This window comes from Plasmodium inui, assembly GCF_000524495.1.
Source record: "Plasmodium inui San Antonio 1 unplaced genomic scaffold supercont1.2, whole genome shotgun sequence".
Taxonomy (NCBI): Eukaryota; Apicomplexa; class Aconoidasida; order Haemosporida; family Plasmodiidae; genus Plasmodium; species Plasmodium inui.
Genome location: NW_008481836.1, coordinates 331,401 through 357,900, shown reverse-complemented (window position 1 = coordinate 357,900; position 26,500 = coordinate 331,401). Strand labels below are relative to the sequence as shown.

Sequence of the window (26,500 nt, the reverse complement as noted above, 5' to 3'; positions counted from 1 at the left end):
CTCGCAAAATGTTCTCTTCGTGTGGAGTATATATAGGCACTTCGAGTGACACATCGATTGGCACTTCAACTGGCACATCAACTGGCACATGGGTTGCCACATCGAGTGTGACAAGGATTGCCACATCGACTGCCATCCGGACTGCCACATTATGAAGGGGGAAATGTGCGCGAGAGGGAACTTGTTCTTATTTTCTTTCCCTTCAAAGTTTGTGCAGGTGCGTCCTTTTTTTTATGGATGACCCGTTTGAAAAAACGCCAGCCGACGTGATGAAAACGGATCATGCACATGTCGGGAGGGGGGGAAGGAAGAAACAACTGCTTTTTGCTTAAATCGGATTACTCAGCGTATGCAAGTTTGTCACCGTGACTACGAACGCATAGTGAGGGGGGGAAATTGAAAAGGGTGCGTAAAATATATCGAAATCCCTAATGTGAAGGCAAAGAGGAAAACTGCCCCTTTTTAAAAATGTTGGAGGATTCACTCTCGCGAGGGGTATCCATTTTTATTTCACTTCAAATGTAAGATACGAATTTTTTTTACCACTTGTCTTTGCATCGAAGGCCTCCTGCCTCTTGGGCGTTATGACGTATTTGCCATAGGGGGAAATGCAAAGCGAAACGGTGGGAAGTGTGTAGGCCTGCTAAGCAAACAGGCCTTTGTTTATTTGCCAAATGCGGTGGGCGGCTATTCCCCCCTTTCTGCACAACATACGGGATGAAAATTTCCCCATATCCCATGCTTCCTTCCCAACCAAAAAAAAAAAAAAAAAAATTATCCTCCTAATTAACGCTTCTCTTTTTTGCGAAAATTTTGATTCTTTTTAAAACTAACGTCACTCAAAATGGTTTCATGTTTTTGAAATGAGAAAAAAATAAAGTAGCAATCGCAGTAGCAGTCGCAGCAGCAGTACAATAATAGTGATGCAATAAGGCTACAGTATGGCACATCAATCAACGTGTGCAACGAAAATTGACTCTTGTGATACTCGCTATGAGAGTACCCCTCGGGTGGGGTTCCTTGGTCAAATGATATATACCCAAGTGTGGCAACGCAAAAATAGAGGGAAAAAGAAAAACATCGACAACTAGGAAAAGTTTCTCTTTTTCGCTTGCACAAGACGCTCATATTATTGGCATGCCATGGTCAGCGGTTAACCGTACATATACAAATATAAAAATATACAAATTGCACACGAGTGGGGGAAGAGGGGACAAACGAGGGAAATGGTATCATTTAAAAAAAAAAACACAAAGGTGCGACAAAAAAGGGGGATTGTCTCGAAGGGGAGCCATGCGCATGTATATGTACATGCATATGGGCAGATACATGTAACATCCTAGCAGGTTTAACAATACAATATTTTACAAGCCAAGGGGTGGAGATGTCCCCTCGGCGAATGGATTTAATAGGGGGGAGTGGCAGCGGGGGATAGCGGCAACGGTGGGGCAACCACTGATTGGGACAACAGATCCGTAAGAGCTGCTTGGGGACAACTGCTTTAGAGCAACTCCTTCGGAACAACTACTTCGGGGTAACTGCTTCCGGGTAACTGCTTGGCACGGGGTGGCGCCGCCGCCTCATCTCTGCGACACCTTCACGCTCTCGACGCTGGCCTCAACGTCTCCTAAAAGCATAAGGACGATCTCCAGCTCATTCATGCTAACATCCGTGGCCTGGTAAGTCACTTCTTCCCGGCCAGGCCGGCGACCACGTGAGTCTCCATTCATGTTGGTGTAAAAGATGGAATTGGCATCCTCCTTCTTTTCCCTCTCTAGGATGGCCTTCTCCAACTTAACCTGGTCATAAAAATGTTTAATTTTTCTTTGCAGGAAGCAAGCAGAGGGTTGCTCCACATTTAAAATGAAAGTGTAAAAGGGTTTTAAATTTTTATTCAGCAAAATCATTTTGATCATGTTGAGCACAACGGTGATGGCATCCACGTTGAGGAGTACAGACTCTTCACTCATGAGGATGTAGATAATATTTTTGACTTGTATCCCCAATTTATTTATTTCTTCAGCGATTTGTTTTATTTTGGCTAGTTCTGTATTATCTCCTGGAGGAGTAACCACTTTTGACGATTTATTTCTCTCCGCTTGGATAGCTTGATTGAGGACATTTTCAAAGTCTTCCTTTTTTTGAAATTCCTGTTTTATCGCTTCTGCCTTTTTAACGACCTGCACCATCTTTTTGTGCATTTCATCCTTTACGAACGCGGCAATTAAACTCCTGGCCTTATCTGGAAGGGGCTCATTAAGCAGCTTATAATATAGTGAGTACAGAATATCCCATTTAAAATTTCTCATGATGATGCACACAGCATTGTATACCGTCTTGGAATACGTTTTGAATGTCTTATGATCATGAATAGTGCGATGTAGAGTTAGTAAAAATTCCAGGGGTCTCCATCTGAAGTTGTATATATTAGAGAAGACTTCTCCATCTCGCCTTTGAATAATGTTGGATAAGACGGCACAAAGGCAGATGAGGTGATAAGCCTTGATTAGCAAATTGTTCTTAATGCCCTCCTCGGCCTCCGGAATGCATAGAAGTAAATTGTAACTATTTCGCATCATCAAATTGAAGAGATACAGCTCTGAGTAAATTTTCGGAAAGGACGATTCATTTATTTTTTCTACAAATATGAGGTAGCAGAGGATGGAGATTTCTAAGGTTGAATTTTCCAGAGCACAGGCTTTCGCATTAGGCATTAAAATATTCACATTTTCTAAAATGCGTGATATGTTGCAGTTAATTATGCTTAGTCTCCATAGGAGAGCTGACAGGCAATCCTTCACCATCATTTCTCTTTTATCCTCATATAAATTTAAAGATAACTCGGAGTAAATCTCAATACATTTCTGATACTCCAGATGGTCATAATGAATGTATTTTATCATCCTTTCTATGTTTTCATTTATTGGTAATTCTGCATTGTGATAACTTATTACTTTCATAATGAATGCTATGATGGAGTGTAGAGCCACGTCCTGTTTGTCGTCTTCCTGTGTCTTAATGGATTCATCACACAGGACATTAGAAAATTTACACATAGAAATTAACACGTCCATGCTCGTCACATTATCGTTACAGTATGCTTTTCCTTCTATGCTATAGAATTTTCCCAACACTAGGGGGAGCATCTGCGCGATATATTTTGCCCTTTCCAAAGCTATTTTGTTAACAACATGGGCAAAGTACTCCAGGGATAGCAATTTATAACGATAGCTGATTTCTGAATTATGCAAAATGTTGTTGAATAAGACGTATCCATTTCGTGGGGAGACGTTCCTACTGAGGACATACAATATTTCCATATAATTGACATTCTTCGTGCATGTCCTTATGAGATCTTTTCTGTAATCCTTGGTGTTAAATCGTCTTAACTTATCCTCCTGAATTGGGATTCGACACTGAGGATATACCTCATCATAATTTTCCTCACCCCATAGTTCTCTCGCTTCCTCCTTACGCGACGTGAGTCCTACATCGACACAGTCCAGCTCATATTTCTTTGGAATTTTATTTACACTTTGTATGTATACTATTACATCTGCTAAGAAGTAGCATGCGTTTTTCTGAAAATCACTCACGTGGATGTTCCTTAGAATGTGATCTACTAATATGTTCGTGTTGTTGATTCGATCCTTCTGTAGGTACTCTTTCAGCTGCGCTAAATATTGCTGGAATTTTGAGCTTCCCTCTTTTAGACACTCCAGTATATCCTTCACCTCGTCGGGCAGGGTCCCTACCTTCGATTCGCTCATCGTTAGCCGCGGTAGACAAAGGTGAAGGTGCTGAGGGGAAACGCACGTTCTTCTCTTGTGGATATGTCCCCAGTGCGACCTTACAAACGTGAAAACGTCTGCTCCGTGGGTATATGCCCTTCGCAGTAGCCTCGCTGGTGCAGCCAACGGGAGACAATATATCCTCTCAGCTTCGTTTGCTGGGCCTCACGCGGGCATTATTTCGTAACGGCGTGTGGCGGCACAAAGTTAGCAGCGGAAACGAACAGGTGCGCACCTATATAAGCTAAACTCACGCGTTGCTCCCCATGTGCGCAACTACAATCTTGTGTTGGGATCTTCACAAAACGATGGAAGGTATTGGGGCTGGGAGAGCATCTCTTCAGCGCAACGAGGGAAGAAGCACACTTTAGCTGCTTAAGCTGGGATACGATACAGTTAATGACGAATCGGTTGAATGCAAGTTTACTAAAAGGAGAGCTTCACCGCGAAGAATCCGCCTTCGGGTGAGTTACTCAGGAAGGTTGAGCAACATTACGGAGGGGGGAAAGTGGTACGTATTCCTACGGCGTACAGCTCAGGTTCAACTGCGTAGGAGTCACAAGTACAAAAGGTAAACACACAGAGGGGATTACGCGAAGAGCGGCATGCATGTACAATGATACCTTTATTCGAATTATTTTTCAGATGCGCATCTGTATACGCAAATACATGTATACTTGTATGCACTTGCGCGGGATGGCGAAATGTGGGCACGATATATATAACACGCCGTTCTGGCGGACTTGTTTAAAATTTTGCTTAAATGTACCTTTTTTCTCTCTCTCTCTCTTTTTTCGTTCTTTCCTTTTTTGTTCTCACATGTAGATCGACAAAAGCAATAGGAAGTACCTATGCGTGTGTTTGAACAATATTTTGAGGAAATAGAAAACTGCCTTTATAGCCATCCATACGATATATGTATGTGCACATGCGTATTAAGAAGCATTTGTCGAAGGTTCTGTGGTGTGAATTGTAGCAGGTTAGGAGGCGCGTTTTTTGGGGGTTGCTACCGTTGTTTCGGCTGTTACTGTACTTTTGATTATTGTGGTTGATGTGGTTTCCAATACGGTTGCCGATGTGGTTGCTTTGTTCGCCTCTTTGTTCGCGGCCTTCACGCTTTGGGCCCCGTTTTAAGTGGGAAAAGGCTGAATTTGAGTTTTACTTGGCAAAAACGTTACGCAGGGCAAAAGGTTGTTATAAAATGGGGCACACAGTTGAGTGAAGGTGTCTGTATGCTTATCGGTTTGGTAGAACACTTCACTTTGTGTGTTTATGTGAGTGGAAATGGGGAAAAAGAAAAAATATAGATATATATACTATTCAAATTGTTTAGAAGGGCTTCCCTCCAAATCGGTTTAACATTTTTTTTTTTCTTTGCTGCATTTTCCTTTTCACTGTGGTTATGTGGTGAAGAAAAAGAGAAAAAAACAGGCATAGAAACCGATGCCGGGGGGGGGCGAATGTACAAATGAATGCGCTGCGAGGGGACGAAGGTGAAGAGGCTTCGCCACCCACATATGCATGTGGTTTCGGTATGCACCTTGGTTAAGTGACTCCTTCAAGCGGCTTGGCAATGCACCATTTGGGTGTTATTTTCTCCATATGAGTGTCCGACATGATATCCCCGATTGATCTCCTACTTGTGATCCACACCATGTACCACTTCGCCAAATTGAAGAACCCCCTTGGAAAAAAAAAAACGAAATACCATCAAGCCCCTTTCCTTACCATTTTTGTTTTAATTTTTAAGTATTTATTGTGGTCTTGATTGGAGGTCATACTGTTGGGCTTGTGTGTTAAGTACCGATTTCTCTGCTCTTGTGGAGAGTCCTTCTTCGTGTACTTGAGATAATTAACGCCTGGTGGGGGTCCCCTGCCTCTGGCTTTGCTGTCAAGCGCAAAGGGGGTAATGGCTCCGCCACTTGGGTGGTTGCCGGATATGGCACTCGTTCCACCCCTGTGCAGAGCGAGACCGGCGCGAACTGTGGCAGCCTTGTTAATTCTAATTTTGAGGTGTGACTCGGTGTGTGTTCTGAAGTGCTCGGCTAGAGCTTTGATATCATAAGCGAGCTCTCCGCCCCCATGGGGAGCCTTTAAAAATTCATCCCACATGCCATCATAAAAAGACAAAACCACGTAGTTATCGCACTGAAACACTTTGTGCTTTAGTTGTATTTCTCCCATGATGTATCCACTGCATCTGTGAATAGGAGTAGTCGGCAGCGGGTCAATGATGACATTATAGTCCGTGAGCAAATAGGGCATTATATACAGCTGTTTAAATTCCACATTTTTCTCATATTTTAATTTTAAGTAATTAAAAACCTCTTCGTAAGGAACTTTGGAAGTGTACTGATTATTTATCAACTTCATTTTGTAGTGAAAATAGGAAGCGTTTAGAAGGTACTGAAATGTTTTAAGAAATTGGCTAGCTGGGGTAGTATTCTTATTGGTGTAACTGCGGAAGGAAGTGTCTTCCGGTGACTGACTCCTTCTCCACCGATTTACATAACCGAATGAATTTTCACTAGAAAAATTATTCAAATCTATGTAGTTAAACATTATGGCACACTTCAATATTTCGTACAATAGCTCATACTGTTTTTTGTTGAAGGCCGTCACATCATCCACAATCCTTTTTATGAGGAAAAACCACGACACTGGGCAGACATAATTGGTGAGCAGAAAACTGTATGAAAGGTATAGGAGTAGCTTCTTGTTACACGTGAGGACTATTTTGCGAACGTCTATAAATTTCCACAGGTTCAGGTTCTTCCTCCCGGCGATTCCGAAGGCGAGTGATATGTCAATTAGGTAGTTCGCGTCCACATGCATGGAGTGGTTCGCATAGTTTGCATCACTTTGCAGCGTTGTGGCCTCTTCCGTTGCGCCTTCTCCGGTTGTGCTCAGTCCTGTTGTACTCTCTCCTGTTGCGCCCTCTTCCGATCGCATCACTCCCCCTTCGTCAGCGCCCCCCCCCGAGCGGCCCCTCGCGCTGATTAACTTTTCGCCGATTACATTTTCCAAATAGGTGAACATCTGCGTCGTATGGTACGGGTAAATACTCAGCGACAGAATTATATTCGAAATGTTCTCCTGCGTCAATTTGTGTTTATTCATTTTTATTTTTTTTTCAAATGCCTGTAATGTCTTATGCTTTATCGCGTCGTTTTTTATGTACAAAAGGTACAGGCTCAGGACGGATGGGAAGTGCGAAATGCTGTTCACGTAGTTATCACAGAATTTTATCACTTCTTGCGTAAGAGCGTTTTTCTCTGACACATTTCCTGTCATTATGACCGATCCTTTTTTGTTATCTCCAATGGGGATGTCACCCATTGTGGTAAAATTTTTCCTCTCCGCGAGCGTCTCTGGAGTAACTTCCTCACTGGTGTCTTCATGACCCCCCTTCTTTTTCGCCTGCTTCACTGGAGGGTCATCTTTCCCGTAGGTAATGTTAACTGAGGACAGCAACAGTTTGCTGACAATTTCATGCATGTCTAAATACACCGCTGCGATATTATTCGGAGTGATCAATTCGCTATCCTTTTTCATTTTGTGGAGAATTTTGCTCACCAATGGGATTCCCTGGTTGCCGTCCTTTTTATCCCCCACGATGAGGCCTTCCATGGTGCTGCCTTCCATGATGATGCTCTCCACATTTTTTGCCCTCTTCAAATAGTCAGCTAGCCGCACTAACTGCTCCTCATTCATATGGTCCACTCGGTGGTGTAAGGCTTGGGTCAAACTTCTGCTCATGATCTCGTCAGCACCGTTTAGATAAATGTTCGCTACGCATAGGAGAGTATCCGTGGAGAGTTCATTTCGATTTTTTTTCAAAAAGGTCACCACTTTATCTGTGTAGTAAAAATTCATTTTGTGGTGAAAATTTTCAATGTACTTAAAAATTGTCAAAATTTCATCACCTTGTATTTTTGTTCTCCTCTCTGTAATAGGATCATAGGTATCCTTTGAGGATTCTCCAAATTCTTGCCTCCGTATCGACGCGGCTACTTCCATGGGGTTACCCCTTCCAGGTGATTTGAAAAAGGCGGATTCTCCGATCCTCCTTCGATTTGTAGCTTCCTCATTCGAGGGTACATAATTGCCTGCTTCCCCATCGTTGTAGTCCCCGTTTAGGTGTCCACTCCACAGGGGTGCCTCTCCCCCTAGGAAGTTGTCCTTCCCCTTTTCGGAACCACTTTGAAAAGGCAACCCATTGGTGTTACTACCTAGGGCCCATTTCGAGGAATTCACATCAAAGAGGTGTCCAAAGGTGTATTTGTTATCCTGAGAGGGGTGACTCCAATAATTTGTTTTCCTCCTAACCAGGTCATCGTTGTAGGTCGCACTGATCTTATCATCCACAGTTAAGGTGAGGTAACTGTCTACTTCCTTCGAATAGAAGTGCTTGTAAAAGGACTGGATGATGTAAAATATCTGCACTGTTTTCAAATTATCCAGTTTGTCCATGTGGAGGTAGAATTTCTCCAGCAGAAGTTCAGTAACCTCCAAATGTAGAGCATAATTCAGATAATACATATATTTGAAGAGGTCAAAAATGTCCCGTTCGTTAATGAGGCAGATGTAGTTCTGTATGTACCTCTCGACATGGGTAAAGTACTCCTCAAAATAGCTATTGTACTTTTTGACTGCATTTTTTGTATTCAAGTAATCCAGTGGTATTAAATTATCCAAATGATGAGGAGTCCTCTTTAACAAAATGGTACAGAGACTTTTTAGCACCTCTAGGATAGCATGTATCGTTAAGTTTTCGTTTCTCAATCTGTTTAGTATTTTATTTATTTTTATTTTTTCATTTTCTGATTTTTGCGCTATGTCTAGGTAATCGTGCAATTTGTTTATGTACAAATTGGGGGTTCCATTTCCGTGTGGGGGGGCACTTCCCGACTGGTTGCTGCGGGGGTTGGGCCACCGGCTCCTGCTGCCACTTGGGGGACTACTATCGGTGACATGTTGCAATCGGCTGGGTAAAATTTTGCTATTGTAATGCTGTCCTTCGTAGTGACTGGTGAGGTTCCTCCCGTCGTTCTTTGCGCGAATGTGTGTGTAGTTAGCCGTGTTATCTTCCCATGAGCTATCCCTCTTCCCCTTCGCGTTAGAACCGCTAACACGTGGGCTGTCTTTCCTTATTTTACTACTTGTGAGATACACCTTGCTATCCTTGTGCCTGTTGTGCGCGCTACTCCCTTCCAGTGTCCCCTCGCCATTTCCCTGCAGACGCCTCGTTTCAGTGTCAATCCGTTTTAGTCTCTTCAGCTGGCGAAAAATGGTTAACTCGCGCTCAATTTTGAGGAAAACCTTTCTGGACGATATCATACTACTTTTGGGGCATCGACACAGGGGGAGGAGGCGACTATTTTGGAGGGGCCTCTAAATAGTGCAAGGCGCTCAGCGGTGTAGAAGTTTATCCCCCTAGAAAACACCCAGATCCTGGTGCAATTCGGTAGAGGGCAATCACAGGGAAGGGAATCATTCAAAATGGGGACAAAAAAAAAAAAGGTTCTTCTCGTTGTTCTCTTTAAGAAGATACAACGGGTTCACCATCCAACCGTTCGTGGGGAAAACAGGATTAAGGGGTATGTGCCTCCAATGTACCGCAACTCTATCTCTAGGGAAGTGAGGAAGTGACGCGATGGTGACATCTCACTGGAAACACCAATCACGTAGGGTGAAACAAAATACCCTATCTGGCAGAGTATACGGAAAAAAATGGGGGGGAAGAAACATTCCTCCCTTAAGCTCACACGGATAAGGTATACAATGTAGAGTGTTCAGGAGTGCATGCCATTTGTCACAAATGGGGAAAAAAAAAAAAACAAAAAAAAAATTAATGAAAAAATGAGCCTAAAGAAAGAAAAAAAAAAAAAAAAACGGGCCACCCTCTGTTGATAAACACATAGCGTAAAGATTCCACGGAGAAAATGTATTCCAGAAAAATTCACGCTGTGATGACGGTTGTAAAATGTCGATCTCTTTTCCCATTATCTAAGAGTCATTGCCCTCGATGGAAAAATTCAAAGTAAATTTGAGGAGCGAAATTGAGGGGAAAATTTGAGGGGGAAAATTTGAGGGGCAAAATTTAGGGGCAGAATTGAGGGGCAGAATTGAGGGGCAGAATGAGGGGCATAATTTAGTAGCAAAATTTAGAAGCACTATTAGAAGCATAATTTGGGATAATTCTTTCCCTCCGCTTCTTCCCCCGCTCTTTCTCCCTACTCAAAAAGGCATAAGCAGTGTACCGCTGATATACATCTGTAAGTATTGACAATTTTCGGTGACATCACTCCTGTTGCGTTTCAACATAGGGGCTCGCTTATAGCTAGTTCGAAAAGGGGGTAGCTCGTTAAGTGTCCCTTTCCCCTTTCAGGTGGGGCCTCCTCCCGCATCGGAGGCGTGTTGTGCAACTCCCCCGTGCAGTTTCTTTTCCCCCAGTACTGCTTCTTTCCCACTTGGCATGCGCACAGACGCCCCGAAAGATGAGCTCCAAGATTTGGAAAGCCATTCTAAAGGACGATGTGGCCAAATTCAAGAACAGCATAGAAACCGAAGGCGATGTGAATCTAAACTTGTACAACAAGGAAGGATTAACGCTCCTATTATTTGGGATCGAAAAGGGGTGCGCCGAATGTTGCTACTATCTCGTCAATGAGCGTAATGTGAATATTTTTTTAAAAGATAAAAAGGAGAAAGACAATGCCTTGATGAAGTGTATGGTGCTTGGACATGACATGATTAACGTGAGCAGATTATTAATCGAGAAAAAAATTGATGTAAATGAAAAAAACAGAAATGGAAAAACGAGCCTGCATATAGCTAGTGAGTATAACTACGTTAAAGGCATAGAATTGTTAATAAAAAATCATGCCCAGATTAATGCCCTAGATAATGAAAATAATACTCCCCTAATGTGCTCAATTAAGAGGAGCAAAGAAGAAGCAGCGATTTTACTCATCGAAAACGGTGCAGATGTGAACATAAAAGATGAGGACATGAATTCTGTTCTGCATATTTGTGTGAGGGAACACTTAGGAAATATAGCCCAGAGTATTTTACTGACACAGAAGGTAGACATAAAAAATTGCCTCGACAAGGAAAATAATTCCCCCCTACATATAGCAGCAAAGGAAAACCAAAAAGGTTTATGCGACCTGTTTTTGAAGCACAAATTTGATGGATGCTTAAAGAACAATAAAAACGAAACGTATGATGATATTTTAAAAAAACATGAAGAAAATTATATTTTGAAAGAAGAAGAAAAGAAAAAAATTTATCAGGAGAAAGAAATCCGCAAGAGGAAGAACTACGAAGAGGTAATGCAAAAAACGGAGGTCTCCAATTTTCTCAAGATGCATAACTTAGAATCCCTGATTCCACATTTTTACAAACATAATTATGTGTACGTCGATCAGGCTTTCCTAGATGTCAATGATTCGACACTCAAGAAGATGAACCTCAGTAAAGAACAGCGCCACCTGTTTTATGAGGCCATCGATAAGCATTACTCGCAGATAGAGGACGAGCAGAACGAACAACAGTTGGCTAACCAGCAACTGCAGGAGGAGCAGCGGAGGACGAAGTGCCTCAAGTTCGTTTCTTACGTGGTGTCCCTAATATTTATCGTGATATTTATTTATAGCCTCGTCATATCCATCATCAAGCGGGGGCGCATCTTCTTTTGAGCGGGAGTGTGTGGGGGGAAGGGCGTGGCACAGCGTCAAGCAGAAAAGGCAGAAACGGCAGAAGCAGAAACGCGTGAAGACACGGCGCACCTGTGTGGTCTGACCGTGGAGTGGACACATAGAAACCATCACTTGTGCAATTCTTTCTCCAAGAAATAATGCCCATTTGTAATTGGCATACCCTAGGGTTACTGCACTTCTTAATCCTTGGCATAGACACCACCCACATTTTGTGAAGTACTCCATTTTGTGAAGTATTCCATTTTGTGAAGTACTCCATTTTTCGAAGTAGTCCATTCTTCGAAGTAGTCCATTCTTCGAAGAAGAGTTTACCTCCCCGTTTGTGCATCTTCACTTTGAACTGCGTCCCATCCTTTGTTTGTTCCTTTTTTTTTTGTTCTATTTTTTTGGTTCATTTGTGGCAATTTGTCAAATTGCCCTTTTTCGACTTATTTCCGTCCCGCACTCGGGTTCAACTTTGCCACAAGGCCGTTCCAATTTGTTCCTACCGGATGTGCATTTTTGTGGAAATGAAGAGAACTCAGTCGAGATCCTTAAACGCGTGGCTTCTTTTTTCCGCAAGAAATATGATGGGCTCGATCTCAGCAGCATGATAGCATAAAGCGGTGTGAAAATTATTTGATAAAATGGAAAACGTGAATGTCAAACACTAATGCGGGTTATGCGGACAAGTAGTTAGGTCGCTACGTGGCGATCCTTCCATTTGTCACATTTTTGTTTCGCCCGAAGTGCTCTGCCATGGTGTGCGCCGGGTTCTACAGAAAAGGGAAAGCAGATGGGGGGGAGAAGCAACCAAGCAGGGGTGTGAGGGAAGCGACAAATCAGGGAAAACCAAAACAAAATGAAACATAATGCAAGAGCCCTTCCCCATAGACCGCATAAATGCTAATACCTCCCAGCATTCCCCACTGCACATTCATTTGGCTGCCCCACGTGACTACGGAGTGGCACTACGCGGACAAAACCCGCGCGGGCTCCCGCACACTTGAACGAAGCTATCCTGGTAGCGTTTTTAAAAAAAGGGAACATGTGTTTTGGCGGTTGTTCGTTACATGCATAAGTATGTGGTATGCAATATGTGCCACGTATGTAGCAGTATGTATTCATATATATATATATGTATCTATATATGCATGTATGTATATATGTATGTATGTTTTTTTTTTTTTTTTTTTCAAAGTGAGAGGAAATCGTGCCTATCTGGCGAAACCGCAGAAAGGCTGCCTTCCTTTTTCGCTTACTTACACGGGGAAAAAACTCACCATTCAGAGCGGGTGCATAAATGTAGGAATAAAATGCAGCACTCATGGAGCGTATAGATTCGTTTCCATTTTTGCATTCCCCTTTTGAGCAGCAAATAAGGGGAATATCCCTCCTTCTGTTTGCTTTGTTGCAATGTTTAAGTAATGCCAAGGGGGAACCCTTCCATCGATGGACTCCAGCATGTAAAGTATAACTTCCCAATTGGTGCTAACTTTTCTGTTGGCACACGAATATACGCCCGTTCGAAGGAGCGCAGAGAGGCGTGGTTCTCGGCCAACCTAACAGCATAACCTAGCAGCAGGCTGAGAAGGCTTCCCCCCTTGGTTTTTTCACACAGATATATTTATACAAGCACATACATATGTACACTTATTATGTGCCTGCATTTGCACCTACCCGTGGTGCCCGCCTCTTCTCATTGAGACTTCCCAATAGGGCAGCCCACCATGACATAATAGTATCATCCATACTCACGGAAAAAGAAGAAGGCACAGAAGAGAAAAAGCTTGTATGAGTTAGGAAAAAGTCTATCAGTGAGTTGTGAAGCCAATTTTTTTGGAGACCATCCACCATTATTGCTCTGTTTCCGTAACGGACGCATGACCACATTTGTTTAAAGGATCCAATTTGCGACCCCACTCCCCCCTGTTGTTGCCACATCTCCGCTGATGAGAAGATGACCGAAGAAGTAGAGCACCACCAGGTGGACAGAGACAAGATGATGAGGCATCTTAGCGAGTTAGAAAGGAGCTACCACATTACGATGAAGGAATATGAAAACATAACGAACATCAGTGTACAGAACAATGTAGCAAATATCAGGATAATAAAAAACTTGTTCATTCTAAATACCCTCACCCATCAAGTGAATAAAAAGCATTTAATGAATGCCTTTGAAAATGTAGATAATACATTAATTTCTATTTTAAAAAGAAATAACACCAATTTTGTCTTAAAATTGGTAGCCATATTTTACCTAAATCTGTGCACCTACACAAGCTATAATATTAGGGAAATGTATGGCAGGTTATTTGAGATGACACTAAACAGATCGATGGTTAACTCCCCAAGTGAAATGAAAAGGCTCCATGAGCACTTCCTAAAAAATACGCTTCTTTTCACATCCCTAATTTTGGCACATGTACATGCTCGGATCGCTCCGCACCTTTCTTCCCTTATTGAGTACTCAAGTAATGCGCACCACGAGGGGGACTGTCTTGTGATACGGTGCCTTCCGGATGGGGGGGCTCCGTTTGTGCGTTTCTTTCGGATTGGTGCCGCGGGGTGGTGTGCGCCCATTGGGCCATGCCACTATGCAGCGGATTTAGCATGCCTCTATGCACTCGATTTAGCATGCCTCTATGCACCCGATTTAGCATGCCTCTATGCACTCGATTTAGCATGCCTCTATGCACCCGATTTAGCATGCCTCTATGCACCCGATTTAGCGTGCCACTACGCACCCGATTGATCTTCCCACTATTCACCCATTTACCACGCTGCCTTTCCCCCCCCCAGAAAAAATAAAAAAATCGGAGACCCAAGAATCCAAGTATTTCTACCTCGAGTGCACAAACAAAATAATAAAAACAGCGGAAATGACCCCCGCCGATAGCGAAAAGATCTACAAATTTCTGAAAAGACAATTTAATGAAAAGGATGAATTAATTAAAGACAGAATTGTTAAGTGTCTGACGTCCATGTTTATTGTATACCCTGAGTATTCCCTCCTAGAGTTCGACTTTTTTGTAAATTGCATCATTGACGATACTTACCTGAGTACGTATGCCTTCCTGGTCAACCTCAAACACATTATCAAGCTTCTCACCGTGATGTTCTGCAATTGTGCCAATGTGAAGTATAACCGAAGTATCAACGACCACAGTGCAGGTAAAACTAGCTCCAGAGAAGGCGCAGATGGGATGGCGTCCTTTGAGAGTGGCACAACAGTAGAGAGGGAAGATGAGGAGGATGAAGAAGAGGCAGAACAAGGGGCAGAAGAAGAGGAAAAGGAAGAAAATGAAAATGATGAGAAGACAGATGAGGAGGCAAAAAATGAGGACAAAGAAATCTACACACATGAGAAGGCAAAAGGGAGAAACAGCGGAGGCACCAAAACAACAACTGGTGAAAGCAAAAAGAAAAGTTTCTTTTCCGACTTTTTAAAAATCGCAACAGACGAAATAGTGTCTAAAATTAGCAAAATAAAGTTAGAAGAAAAAGAGGGAGGAAAAAATTACATTAAGCTAGATCATGTGGATGGGTTTCTATTTCTCATTGATAACCTCTTTAATAGAAAAATTGTCAGAAATAAAAAGAGCGTGTTATTTGTCTACGACTTCGCTTCCTTTATAGTCTTCTTTAAGAGGACTCTGCTGAACATGTTTAGCGATTTTCATCACGATTACACGGAATTGAAGAAGCTCCACTTTTTGAGGAAGTTGGACAAGTTCGCTTACTACGCAGATGTTCTACACCACTTTGGAACGGATGTGTTCACCCATGGTGGGAGTGGCGCTGGAGATGGATGCGGATGTGCAGGTGGAGGCAAAGTGTACGAATTTTTTCGAAAGCAGAAGAAGGGGACCAGAATGAGAGCGAAATCAGCGGTGTCTACATATCCATCTGCTTCTGTCGCTGCTGGAGGGGAAGCAAGCGACAGCGATTGGTTTATCAATTACCTCCTCGAGAAGGACTACAAATTGATGAAAGGGAAGGAACCACTGCGTTACAATGATTTACACATATCAATTGAGGAAAAAAAAATCTTCGAAACGTATTGCTCCCTGGTAAGTAGTACCCTGTTAAGAAGCATTTTCTTCCAGTCCTTTAAAAATTTCCTCTCATTTTCGAAGAAATTTTCTGGAAAGTCAGTCATAAAGATTATCAAGCTGTTTCTGCACCTGTTGGATGTGACATGCACAAATTGTTCCAAAAAGAAAAACATAAAAAATCCCCTCCACACGAACAATATAGCAAATAGCTTCGAAATAAATTTCCTCCTCTTCTACTTCATCGACATTGTAGAGGAGTTGGTCAGGAAGAGAAAAAGAGACCCCTATACGATTGTTAAGGAGAAGGTGTACAAGGCGAGGCAGAGGGAGAAGCAATTGGAATGGGAGAAGGAAAAGCAGATGGGGAGGGAGATAGAGAGGGAGAGGGAAAGGTGCAAAATGGACGGCACTAAGGAACACGATCATCGCGCAGGAAGGAGGCGCACTGCACATGAGAAGGAGGAAAACGGCAGGAAAAACTTCGCACATATTGGAAATGAAAACTTGAGTGAAGCTCCCTCATCGAGTGATCCTCACGGAGGGAAGAATGACTCAAGTTGGTACAATCCAAGGAGTAGCACTTCCAGTCAAAACGGGAGAAACTCAACGAATGGCAGTAAAAGGAAAAAGGAGTTAACAACCGTGAAGCGAAAAAGTAAAAGGAACGAAGAAAAGAACATCGAAGAAGAAGATAACAAAGTGAGGACCTACATACAGAATCAAGTAAAGAATTATTTAATACAAAACAATGATACCAATATGGATGTGAATGAAAAAAAAAAAAATAACATTCTCCTTAAAGGGCTGATCATTTTGTACACTAAAGCCATAGTAAACAATAGGAGCATAAAAAAGGGCAAGTATGACAAGTATGAGAGCTTTCTGAAAATCATCCTCAACAACATGAACGGCGTTCACATTGATATAGATCTAGTCAGACACATCATACATTTATTTGTCAAGATATTTTTAAAGTTCCCTCAGTACACATATAATTTAATAACCCTGCTGGTAAATTACATTACAATAATTAACGCTAACTTTATGACCTCCTTAACTCTGAACACTTTTGACGATATAGAAAAACAAGTGAGCATATTAATTATCAGTTCCGTTTCGTTAGAGAACATTTTGTTCTCCTCCTCCCGGTTCTACAGATTGTACCATTTGAATAATTTAATTCTGTGCGTTTTTGATATATGCAAATTGTTTTTGTCCAAGGTGCAGACACACCCTTTGAAGACCATCAACGAGCTGAGGAAAATAATTTCCTTTTCGCTTATTCATGCCATCACGTGCGTGGTTGTCTACGAAGAGGTGCGCAACAGGCGCAGTGAGGGGAGCGATAAGCAGATCGGTCGGGAAAGCAGTGGGGTGAGCGGTAGGGAACGCATCTCCGAAGAGGAATCCCGCGGAAGCACCACCCCCGAAAGGACGCAGGAACATTTCGCCAAACATGAGCCGCTCTACGACAATGTCCTCTTCAAACTGCTGATGGATATTCTGCGCGAAATGCTCAACGAAATTGAGGAGGAGAAAATGCAGCGCTTTATCAGTTCCTATGAAGAACAAATTAAAAAAAAAAAAATGAACTCAATGAATTTCTTTATTGTGGATAATTTATTCATCCTAGTGTACATCTTAAAAAGTGTGCACACTATCCTAGCATCAGACATTCTGACCTTTTTCTTTTTTGATCATATTTACAAAATTGTGCAAACCCTGTTCGATTTCTTGCGCCAAATATATCAGGCAGAAAAGGACCATTACCACAATGGCTGTGAAAATTACGAAGCGCAGGTAGTCATGATAACCCCCGCCGGAAAAGGCAAAGGGAAAAGCATCAACAGTGGAAATTATTCCAAAAGAGAGGGAAAAAAGTCCTTCCACTTCTTCGAGTACGGATTTACTCAAATGTGCCGATTGATAAACATTGAAAATGTTTTTTTGATTTTCCTGATTTACATGCTGAAGATTTTTTGCCGCGTCTTCAAATTTGTGAAGCAGAAAATGGGGAAGGGAGCAAAAAATGCAGGGTTGTCAGAGGGCGCCTCGCTTGGAAAAAACGGAACCAACATGTGTATCGAATCTGTCGAGGAGCCATCCCCTCGTGAGGGAAGCTACTGTGGGGGAAATTACAAACAGGGCAGCAGAAGCACTGCCACGACAATAACTGCGACGGGGGAGGTCGCTACCACCACTGCTAATGTGACCTTTGTGACTGTCCCACCGAACCAACCATTTGCCCCCATATGGGAGGCGCTGATCCAGGCCAAGTCTCGCGAGGGAGCGCCCTTTGACGTCTTCCTCGACTTGCTGATCTATCTGGTGAAGAATAAAGACAAGGACAATTTTAACAACGCAGTTATTAACATCCTGCAGAGGGAAGAAGAAAACCGCAAGGCAAAGAAAAAAAGGAAGAAAACTACCACCCATGGTGAAAAAAGGAAGAGGCAACTTTTTGGGGAAGACCCAGAATTGGACATCCTAAACATGCTGACGAATAACTACGAAGCCTATTACGAATTGGTCCTAATCCATTTCGTGCAACTCTTCCAACTGTATGTAGAGAAGAAGAAATATTTCAACGTGATTATAAAAAATATCTACAGGTGTCTCCTAAATGTGGAGTTAAATAGAAATGAGTTCATAATTTATTTGCTAATTTTGGATAATTTTTTAAAAGCTAAATTTTTTAACAAGAAAAAAGGAAAAATTTTCAAATGTATGTTACCCATATTTAATGTACTGAACAACCATTTTGTGAATCCAAATAGTGGACTTTTAAATGCTCTTTTGATAAAAAATTTGACTCATTTTATTTGTCACGATGATAATATAGACGCCTACATCTTCAGTTATCTTACGAAATTGTACCAGGCATACTCCCGACAGATCCTGCAGGAACAATATCTGTGTATCGTTTTTTCTACGTTTCTAAAAAGTGTCATTTTGTCTTATATCAAAATTGAAGATAATAATTCATATGTGATGAAAAATGTCATTACTGCGACGGAAGAAAACAGGATGGCCAACGTGGGGGGGACATTCCCCTCTAGTAATTTAACTACCGCCTCTTTGTGTAGCAGCACCTTTTTGGATACTCCAAGTAGCACACCTAGTCGGAGCCATTTCGCAGCTAAGGGGAGAGAGATAAATAATTTCAAGCGCAAGAGAACCATTTTCACTCTCGAAAACTTCCGAACGTTGGATTTATTCCAACTGATGAGCTTTCTAGGACAACGGATGAGGAGAAGATCCTCTAAAAGAATCAAACGTATCGAATTTAACAATCGCGAAAAAAAGGGTAAATTGGAAAAATGTTCCAGTAGTGGGGTAGTAAGCTGCGGACCGGGTAAGATAAACCATGTGGACAGACTAGCGCATGCTAAACTGTTTAGTCAAGAAAAGGGAAAGATCCTAGAATTCTTTGATACCTACTTGAACATGCTGAAGGTGATTCCACACGATAACAAAGTGTTCGCGCTGGTTTTGAGAAACTTCAACGTGGTGGTACGAAAGATGAACACGAGAGTGAACCTGTACAGGATTAGGGATTGCCTGGATGTGGTGCTGGCCTACATCCTGAAAGCGGAGAACGCGAACATGTATCGCTTCGAAATTGAACGCGGAGGGGGTATCATAGGGCTGTTTAACAACCTGTTGAGGGTTCTGCGGAAGGGGGGCATGCGAAGCGTCGGGAAAGGCGGCAATAAGGCGGGGGTCAAAAAGGGCCACAGAATACCCACCTGTAAGGAGCGTTCCACGAAGAAGAAACTCTCCGCCTCCCAGAGACAAACATGCTTCGAAGTCGAGAGTAACGTGCTGAACATATTCGAAATTTTCCTGATCTGTTATGAAAAGAAAACGGACCGCCGTCTCTTCACCACGATTAACAGCATGTTCCATTTGGTGAAGAGGAAGAAGATGGAAAAATTTATGAGCAAAATATCTATACTGATACAGAGGAACATATTTTTAGAAAGAGATAGGAATAAAATCCATGTCGCAATAAAGTGCGTCTATAAATTGCTGAAGAGGAAGGTGCACATTCCATTAAGCGAAAATTTTGATTATCATCTGTTGGTGATTTATCACCACAGTGAAGAGAATTTAGACAAGTGCTTCACAGACTTGCTGAAAATGAGGATACTCACATATGGCTTTTATAATGTTAACCAGTGGACTAAATTGTTTGACAGGATTTTGAATGCTAAAAATATGTTCCTGTATGATCTCATAAAGTATCGGTCCAAGGGAAGGTACGCCAAGTATGAAAGCCATGATTGTAATAAAAATTCGCCTGAACAGGATTCCACGAAAGAAAATAACTTACTAACCAATGAGAAACAGCCAAATGAGGAACTGAAGAGCTGCTCCACCTTCCACACCTCATTGTTTAGAAAACATTTTGCCCACCAGACACACATAAATTTAAAAGAAGAAAATGAGCGAAAGGGGCGAAACAAAGCTATGTACTTTTTTAACGTTTTCAAATTGAGACAAAGTGATTTAAACTTCTCCTTTGAAACAAAACATTTGGTAATGAAATTGTTGTTATTCTTTTTAAAAACTGTTAGTCTTTCCCCCCTTGCGTTTGTGCACAACGACGCTTACTATGTGAGTTACGTGAAGAAGCGCCTGAAGGAGGGACCCCTGAGTGGGAGGGTGCCAGCCAACGGCCAGGAAAGACCTACAGGCGGTAGGATTGGTGATGCTGGGAATTTGAAAGCAGCTGCGCGGGAAAGATACACCCAGGAAGGGTCCCCAAGTAGCAGCGGGGGAGGTAGCAGCAGGTGCACGCGAAGAAGCCACAGCAGTGACAGCAGCTGTAGTCACCTCGGACCACCTCATCAAGCTAGCGCATGGAATAAAATGAGCAAAACGGCATATATCCCCCCACGTGATAAATTCTGCAAGAAGGAAGGGAACGACAAGAGAAAGGACCAAATAAGTTACATCGAAGATGTGCTCATTCGTAGGTGTCTCAAAGGGGAGACCGAAAAATGGAAGTCTACATTTAACAACATAGACATAGAAAATATCCTGGACAAGTTTTCCTTGTATGATAATTTCGAACCAATGTTAAACATCATATTGCACAATATAAATCATGGAATCAGATTTGACAGATTATCTGGACTAGCCATAAAAGCTTTGATTCGATTCTTAAAAATTTTTAAGAGCTCCAAAATAATTTTGGATGAATTTTCTAGTACCCCTGAAATTATGCTGCTGACAAATTACGAAATTAATATTTTTACCTCGTTGAAGATGTACTATGAGTCGTTTCATTTTCTCTATTTTAGCTACCTAGATGGCCATCCTCTGGGGGAGGATAATCCCGACGCAGTGGGAGATAAACCCAACGAGCATCTGCAATTTTCGCACTTTTTTCTTCACCCCCTGATGAGGGTGTACAATTTGTTTCTATTCCTAAACGAAATTGGGTTGTGTAATTCGCACTCAAAATTTGTGGAATACTTTTTTTATTTTGCCATGAAGGGAGATCATGCCGTTAGGGAACAACTCGCAGAATGTACACAATATGGACAGGAAAAATCTGAGATGACAAACGGGGATGTTTCCATGAATGGACATCACGCTTCTAATGGGGGTGCTCCCTTACTCGTGGGGGGAAGGAAGAAAATCCCTACAATAAACTCGTCGCTTTTCTTCTCAGAATTTGATTCCTGCGTTTACTACCTCTTTTCATACAAATCATTCTGTCTCTACGTAATAAATAGCGAGAAGGCCCAGAGAAACCAGGGAATCTTTAACATAAAAACAGTGGTAAAGAATATTAGCTACATTTTGTATGACACGATTGTTCTATACTTTTGGTCATTTGGGAATGACAGAGGAGGAGAGGACTGCCAAGAACAAGTGGTTCACAGATTTTTTACCTGCATGAATGAGAAGGCAAGAAGCTTGTCCATTTTTTATTTTAGTGCATTTACAATATTTTTGCAATTTTTAAATATCATAAGGAGGAGCAACAACCTTGTCATAAGTGCGAAGAATTGTACGCTCTTCAAAACATTAATATATTTTCTGTGCTACCATTTGAAGGAGCACAAGGACAGATTAAAAGAGGAAACCAAGGAGATATACTTCTCGTTCATTTTGGGGTACTTAACTTTGACTGGATTTGTTTCAGATTTGTCCCACGACGTCATAAACACCATTTCTGAGCAGGGAGACGTTACATGGAGCGAGACACAGCTCTCCAGTTCAGTAACGGCCGAACGGAGGGAGAAAAAATTTCATCGCATTGAGAACTCAAGCAAAAGTAACACCAGTGGAGACATATCTAAACCGTTGTTTCAGTCTACTGGAACTGCGCAGCTTTTTTACGACGCGTCAAGGACCCCCTTTTTAAAAACCGTTTTGGATTACGTTCTGAAAAATTTGGTAATCTTGGTGAACGAAAAGGTTTTACCAAGCGTGCTCGAATTTGTCTCTGTGGCACATAAGAATTTCGCAAATGTGCAGGGTGCAGGGGAGACCCACCACATCGTGCTGAGAAAAGTGTTCACGCTGCACTTCTTCGTATTGGGTAAGTTTTTGACAAAGCGGCGTTACGGCGATAGAAGCCGCGGTGCTCTGTTCAGAGGGGCGCATGATGGAGAGATGCTAACCCGACTGTGGAACTCCGTGCTCAGCTGCTACACCCTCCTGGAGAGGTTACAAAGGGAGCAGCTAGAAGAAGGAAAGGCGGCAGGGGGAGAGGCAGCAGAGGAAAACGCAGCAGATGCAAAAGCGACAAAGCCAGAAGCGACAGATACAAACGCAACAGATACAAACGCAACAGATACAAACGCAACAGATGCAAACGCGACCAAATCCAAAATGGCTCACAAAATAAAAGCGCTGCTGCAGGCGCTGTTCCTCCAGAAGATGAATCTCCTGAAGGAGGAGAAGCTGAGCACCAGGCTGCTGAAATTGTTCTTTCAAAACAGCAGCGAAAGTGATGTGCAGATTTACCTAAGCCATATGAAAAGCTACAAAGGGAAAATGGCCAAAATGGTGAAAGACCAAGATTTGCCGCGCTTAAAACTATTTTACATAAAGGTCATCATTTTTATATATTATATCAACACAACAGACATGATGGATGGAAGAAGCAGGGTGTATTACACGGAAGAAATATTGGACGTGTTTATCGCCGCCTCACGTAGGATGAAAATGGCATACCAGGACATGGGCAAGCAAATAAAGCGAACAAATATAAGCTCCAAAAAAAAACAAGAAAAAAATGGTCACACAAAGAACCAAATTATACACTCCTTTTTAAATGTCATAAAGAATATATTTACCCTTTTACTAAAGAGGGAAGATAGAATCGTTTCTTATTTTACACATAATTTGATAAAAAACGGCATGCTGCCCATCGTTCTGGTTAACCATCCCACCGATAGTGTGCACTACGAAGAATTGATACCACATAATTCGTACGAGGAAGATATTATTACCTACCCCGTCAAAATTTTAAACTCCTTTTTTGACACCTTCATCAGTAGAGAGGGACTCGTGAGGAAGGTTCTTATTCCGTACGTCACCTTTGTTCACCAAGTTTGCCGTTTATGTGATGCCAACAGGATTGACATTACAAAGTCTTTCTTGACGCTCCAGACGGATGGAGAGAAGGCGATTAACCCGTTAAGTCGGGCTGACGAGCGTCTGGCTCATGAGCGTCTGGCTGACGGGACTTCTTGCCCACAGAACGGTTTCCCTTGCGCAGCAGTGGTAGGCACGGGAAGTGGCACCATGACGATATATTTCAAAGAGGTAACAAACGTTTTTAGAAATATCGCCTTTAAGAATGCCTCGTTTTTTAAGCACATCCTGGCGGACATCACTGGGGAGGAAAAAGTCATGGTCTATAACCTGATCAAAGAGGCGATTGCTGTGGAGAGCGAGACGGAGCAGCGGAATAAGCAGGAGGAGGAAAAGCTGGACTTCAGCTTTGTGAATTAGGAAAACGCCTGCGGGGGGTAAGCGGGGTGTTAAGCGGGGTGTTACGCGGGGTGTTACGCGGGGTGCTAAGAGGGGTATAATTAAAGCAGAGTGCCGTTTCGGGAAGTTCCTATCGAGATGTTTTTACCGTCGAGTTAGATTCTCTTTTTTCGAAGAAGCTTCCATTTTGGCGTGGCTTGCCATGCGACATTATTGGAGAAAATTCTGCTCACCCGATCAGCTACTAAAGCAAGTGTACGGGAAATTCTTTTCAGCCACGTTAAATCTGCAGATGGGTGTGCGCAACGTTTAGGTTCACGTTTAGCGCGGACGTGGTGATGCGTTCTAGGACATCTTAACTTTGTATGTTCATCGCCTTATGAGCGCACCTCTACATTGAAAACGGGCGCTTGTGTCAGTGACGCATAGCCGACATCGTTGCAATTAACGTGTAGGTAGATAAACACCAATGTGAATTCTGCATCACACAGGATGGGCCAGCCCTCTCCCTCTGCTTTGGAAAACGCCTGCATGGAGGAATAACCCCTCATACTTGATTTATTCGTGCCCTAGGGTTACTGCTCCGTTGCGACTCCTTGCGTGGATCTTCCTACAAGCCAAGCTGTTTTTTCACCCAAAAATGGCATTCGTCACACTTGATGGCCCTTTCATATACCCGCACCGCAAGGTACACATGACATAATTTTACCCTTTTTGAGCTTGCACAAGGATACCTTTTTCTCCTTCCCTTTTTTTTTTTTTTATTGCGCTTTGTATACTTTTCCATGCTACACACTGTTTGACCACTTCTGAGTAAAAACAGCAACAGGTCAAAGTGGATATTTTTGAATCTGCAGAATTTTGTATGCAGCGGAGGTAACCCTTTGCGAGTCTCAAAAGGGAAGTTACTATTGGGTGAACAAACAGATAAAGGAAAACACATTGTGATGGTTTTTTTTTTTTTTGTTTTTTTTTTTTTGGTAACTGATTAGTAATATGCGCGAAAAACTCGGTCCTGATAAGCATATTATGCCCACCCGCAGGAAACTATCTGCAGTAAGCTGCTCCCTTTGTGAGGTCCCCTATATTTAGCAGGTTGAAAGAAAACAAAAGGAAAGAATTTTATTTTAATTGTTACTCACTTCGAAATGGTAAGCCCCGCAAAAAGGCATAGCGAGGGTCATATCCAGCGCCACGATATTGCCGATTTAGGAAAGCTCCAAATGTATGACTCCTTTTCATTTTCCCTTCTTTTTCGCGCAAAACCAAAATGAAGGATCATTTGCACATCATCGGGTTAGGCGACTTTTTCGCAGATGCAAAAAAATGTTGGGTTCTTTTGGCTAGCAAGTCCCCAAGAAGAATAGAGTTAATGAAATTAATGGGGATATCAAATTTATACATTTGTGAATCAGGATTTGAGGAAAACTTAGATAAAGAACAGTTTGCTTCTGCTGAGCATTATGTTAAAGAAAATGCCTTACAGAAGGGGTTAAATGTAGCCAACCATGTCTGGTTTGGGGATCAAGTCAATACTCATAGCGAGGGAAACCCTAAAGAAGCGGAAAAAAAAAACACACAAGGGAGTAATAGTGGTGATTTGTCAAGGGGCCAGCCCAATAACGCACCGCATTGTACCGATGCAACAAAAAAGCAACAGCTGAAAAGTTTGTATAGCACCTATGACCCAATGCCAAATGTTATAATCTCATGCGACACGATCGTTACGCTCAAGGACGAAATAATAGAAAAACCTCTCAACAGGGAGCACGCGTTTGAAATTTTAAAAAAGCTATCATCTAATGTCCATTGTGTTTATACAGCTGTCTGTATATTTTTACACAAAACAAAAGTACCCATAACATTTATCGAAAAAACAGACGTACATTTTGACAACTTGCATGAGCGAGACATTCTGGAATATTTAAATTCGAGTGAACCGTATGATAAAGCTGGCGCTTACTCTATCCAAGAAGTCGGCTGTCAGTTTATAAAAAAAATTAATGGGTGCTATTACAACGTTATGGGGTTACCAATTAATAAACTCTCCAGAACGTTGACGCAGTTATGTGTGGAGGGGAAAATATCAGTTTCATAGGCACGAAGAGCGCCAGTCAAATGGGCTTCCTAAGTGTGTATTCATCGGAGCGCACCCAACAAACGTACATCAGAAAATAGGTTTAATCACACGTACAAGCTAGCGTGCCCGTGGATACTTCTAACGCAAATGTGAAGATGGCCTTTATCCATTTTGTCTCGCACACCACGTATCTCTCTACGATTAATGTGTATTCCAATCGACGACAGGCCAAAATACCAAACTGTTCTTTTTTAACCAAACAGTTCCTTTTTAACCAAACAGTTCCTTTTTAACCAAACAGTTCTTTTTTAACCAAATGTGCAAAATGGAGGGGAAAAATGAAATCTTCTAAAAAGAAGACCTTCCCATTGTGTGGATTTATCAACGTATGAAAAATGGAAAGGAGGCAAACTTCATTAAAAAAATATACCACAGAATGTATTCCTTTTAGCTAGCGCCACTGAGGATAACACCATTTTTAGGCAACGCATACCACACGCACCGCTTTGCAGACGCGCACAAATGAAAAAAAAAAAAAATTAACTACATTTCTCATTATTAAATAGGAGGAATACAAAAGAAGAATACACAAAAATTAAGATTTATCTGGTTTTGTGCAGCTAAGGGGAAAATATAAACATATGTGTATGTGGAAGAAAAATCGTATCACCCTGCGGGCAAAACGTTGCTTTTTTTTCTGGCGTGAAGGCATTCCCTTTATCTACAAAAGGGAATTTTATTATTTTATTTTATTATACTCTATTTATTTTATTTTTTCCTTCAGTACGTATGCCACTATTTCTTCCGGGTAGCGACAAAACACCTTGCGCGTGAATGTATGTACTTCCCCTGCTGTTAAAATAGAAGCACGCAACAAACGTGTGCACATATATACGTGTATATATACAT

General features: G+C 42.0%; 5 protein-coding genes across 5 annotated transcripts; 3 read left to right on the top strand and 2 right to left on the bottom strand.

The window, feature by feature from the left end:
* Positions 1–1,580: 1,580 nt before the first annotated feature.
* On the bottom strand, positions 1,581–3,770 carry C922_00514 (hypothetical protein; the record flags this gene model as incomplete). Its single annotated transcript, XM_008816130.1, has 1 exon — positions 1,581–3,770. One exon carries the CDS (start codon positions 3,768–3,770, stop codon positions 1,581–1,583), a length of 2,190 nt encoding a protein of 729 aa, XP_008814352.1.
* A 1,731-nt stretch (positions 3,771–5,501) lies between these two features.
* Positions 5,502–9,131, bottom strand: C922_00513 (hypothetical protein; the record flags this gene model as incomplete). The annotated part of the gene is made up of 1 exon (XM_008816129.1): positions 5,502–9,131. The coding sequence occupies one exon, from the start codon at positions 9,129–9,131 to the stop codon at positions 5,502–5,504; it is 3,630 nt and encodes a 1,209-aa protein (XP_008814351.1).
* A 1,160-nt stretch (positions 9,132–10,291) lies between these two features.
* C922_00512 (hypothetical protein) lies at positions 10,292–11,494 on the top strand (the record flags this gene model as incomplete). The annotated part of the gene is made up of 1 exon (XM_008816128.1): positions 10,292–11,494. The coding sequence occupies one exon, from the start codon at positions 10,292–10,294 to the stop codon at positions 11,492–11,494; it is 1,203 nt and encodes a 400-aa protein (XP_008814350.1).
* Positions 11,495–13,454: 1,960 nt separating this feature from the next.
* C922_00511 (hypothetical protein) lies at positions 13,455–23,532 on the top strand (the record flags this gene model as incomplete). Its single annotated transcript, XM_008816127.1, has 2 exons — positions 13,455–13,968; positions 14,297–23,532. The coding sequence occupies 2 exons, from the start codon at positions 13,455–13,457 to the stop codon at positions 23,530–23,532; spliced, it is 9,750 nt and encodes a 3,249-aa protein (XP_008814349.1).
* A 1,249-nt stretch (positions 23,533–24,781) lies between these two features.
* C922_00510 (septum formation protein) lies at positions 24,782–25,609 on the top strand (the record flags this gene model as incomplete). Its single annotated transcript, XM_008816126.1, has 1 exon — positions 24,782–25,609. The coding sequence occupies one exon, from the start codon at positions 24,782–24,784 to the stop codon at positions 25,607–25,609; it is 828 nt and encodes a 275-aa protein (XP_008814348.1).
* Positions 25,610–26,500: the final 891 nt, after the last annotated feature.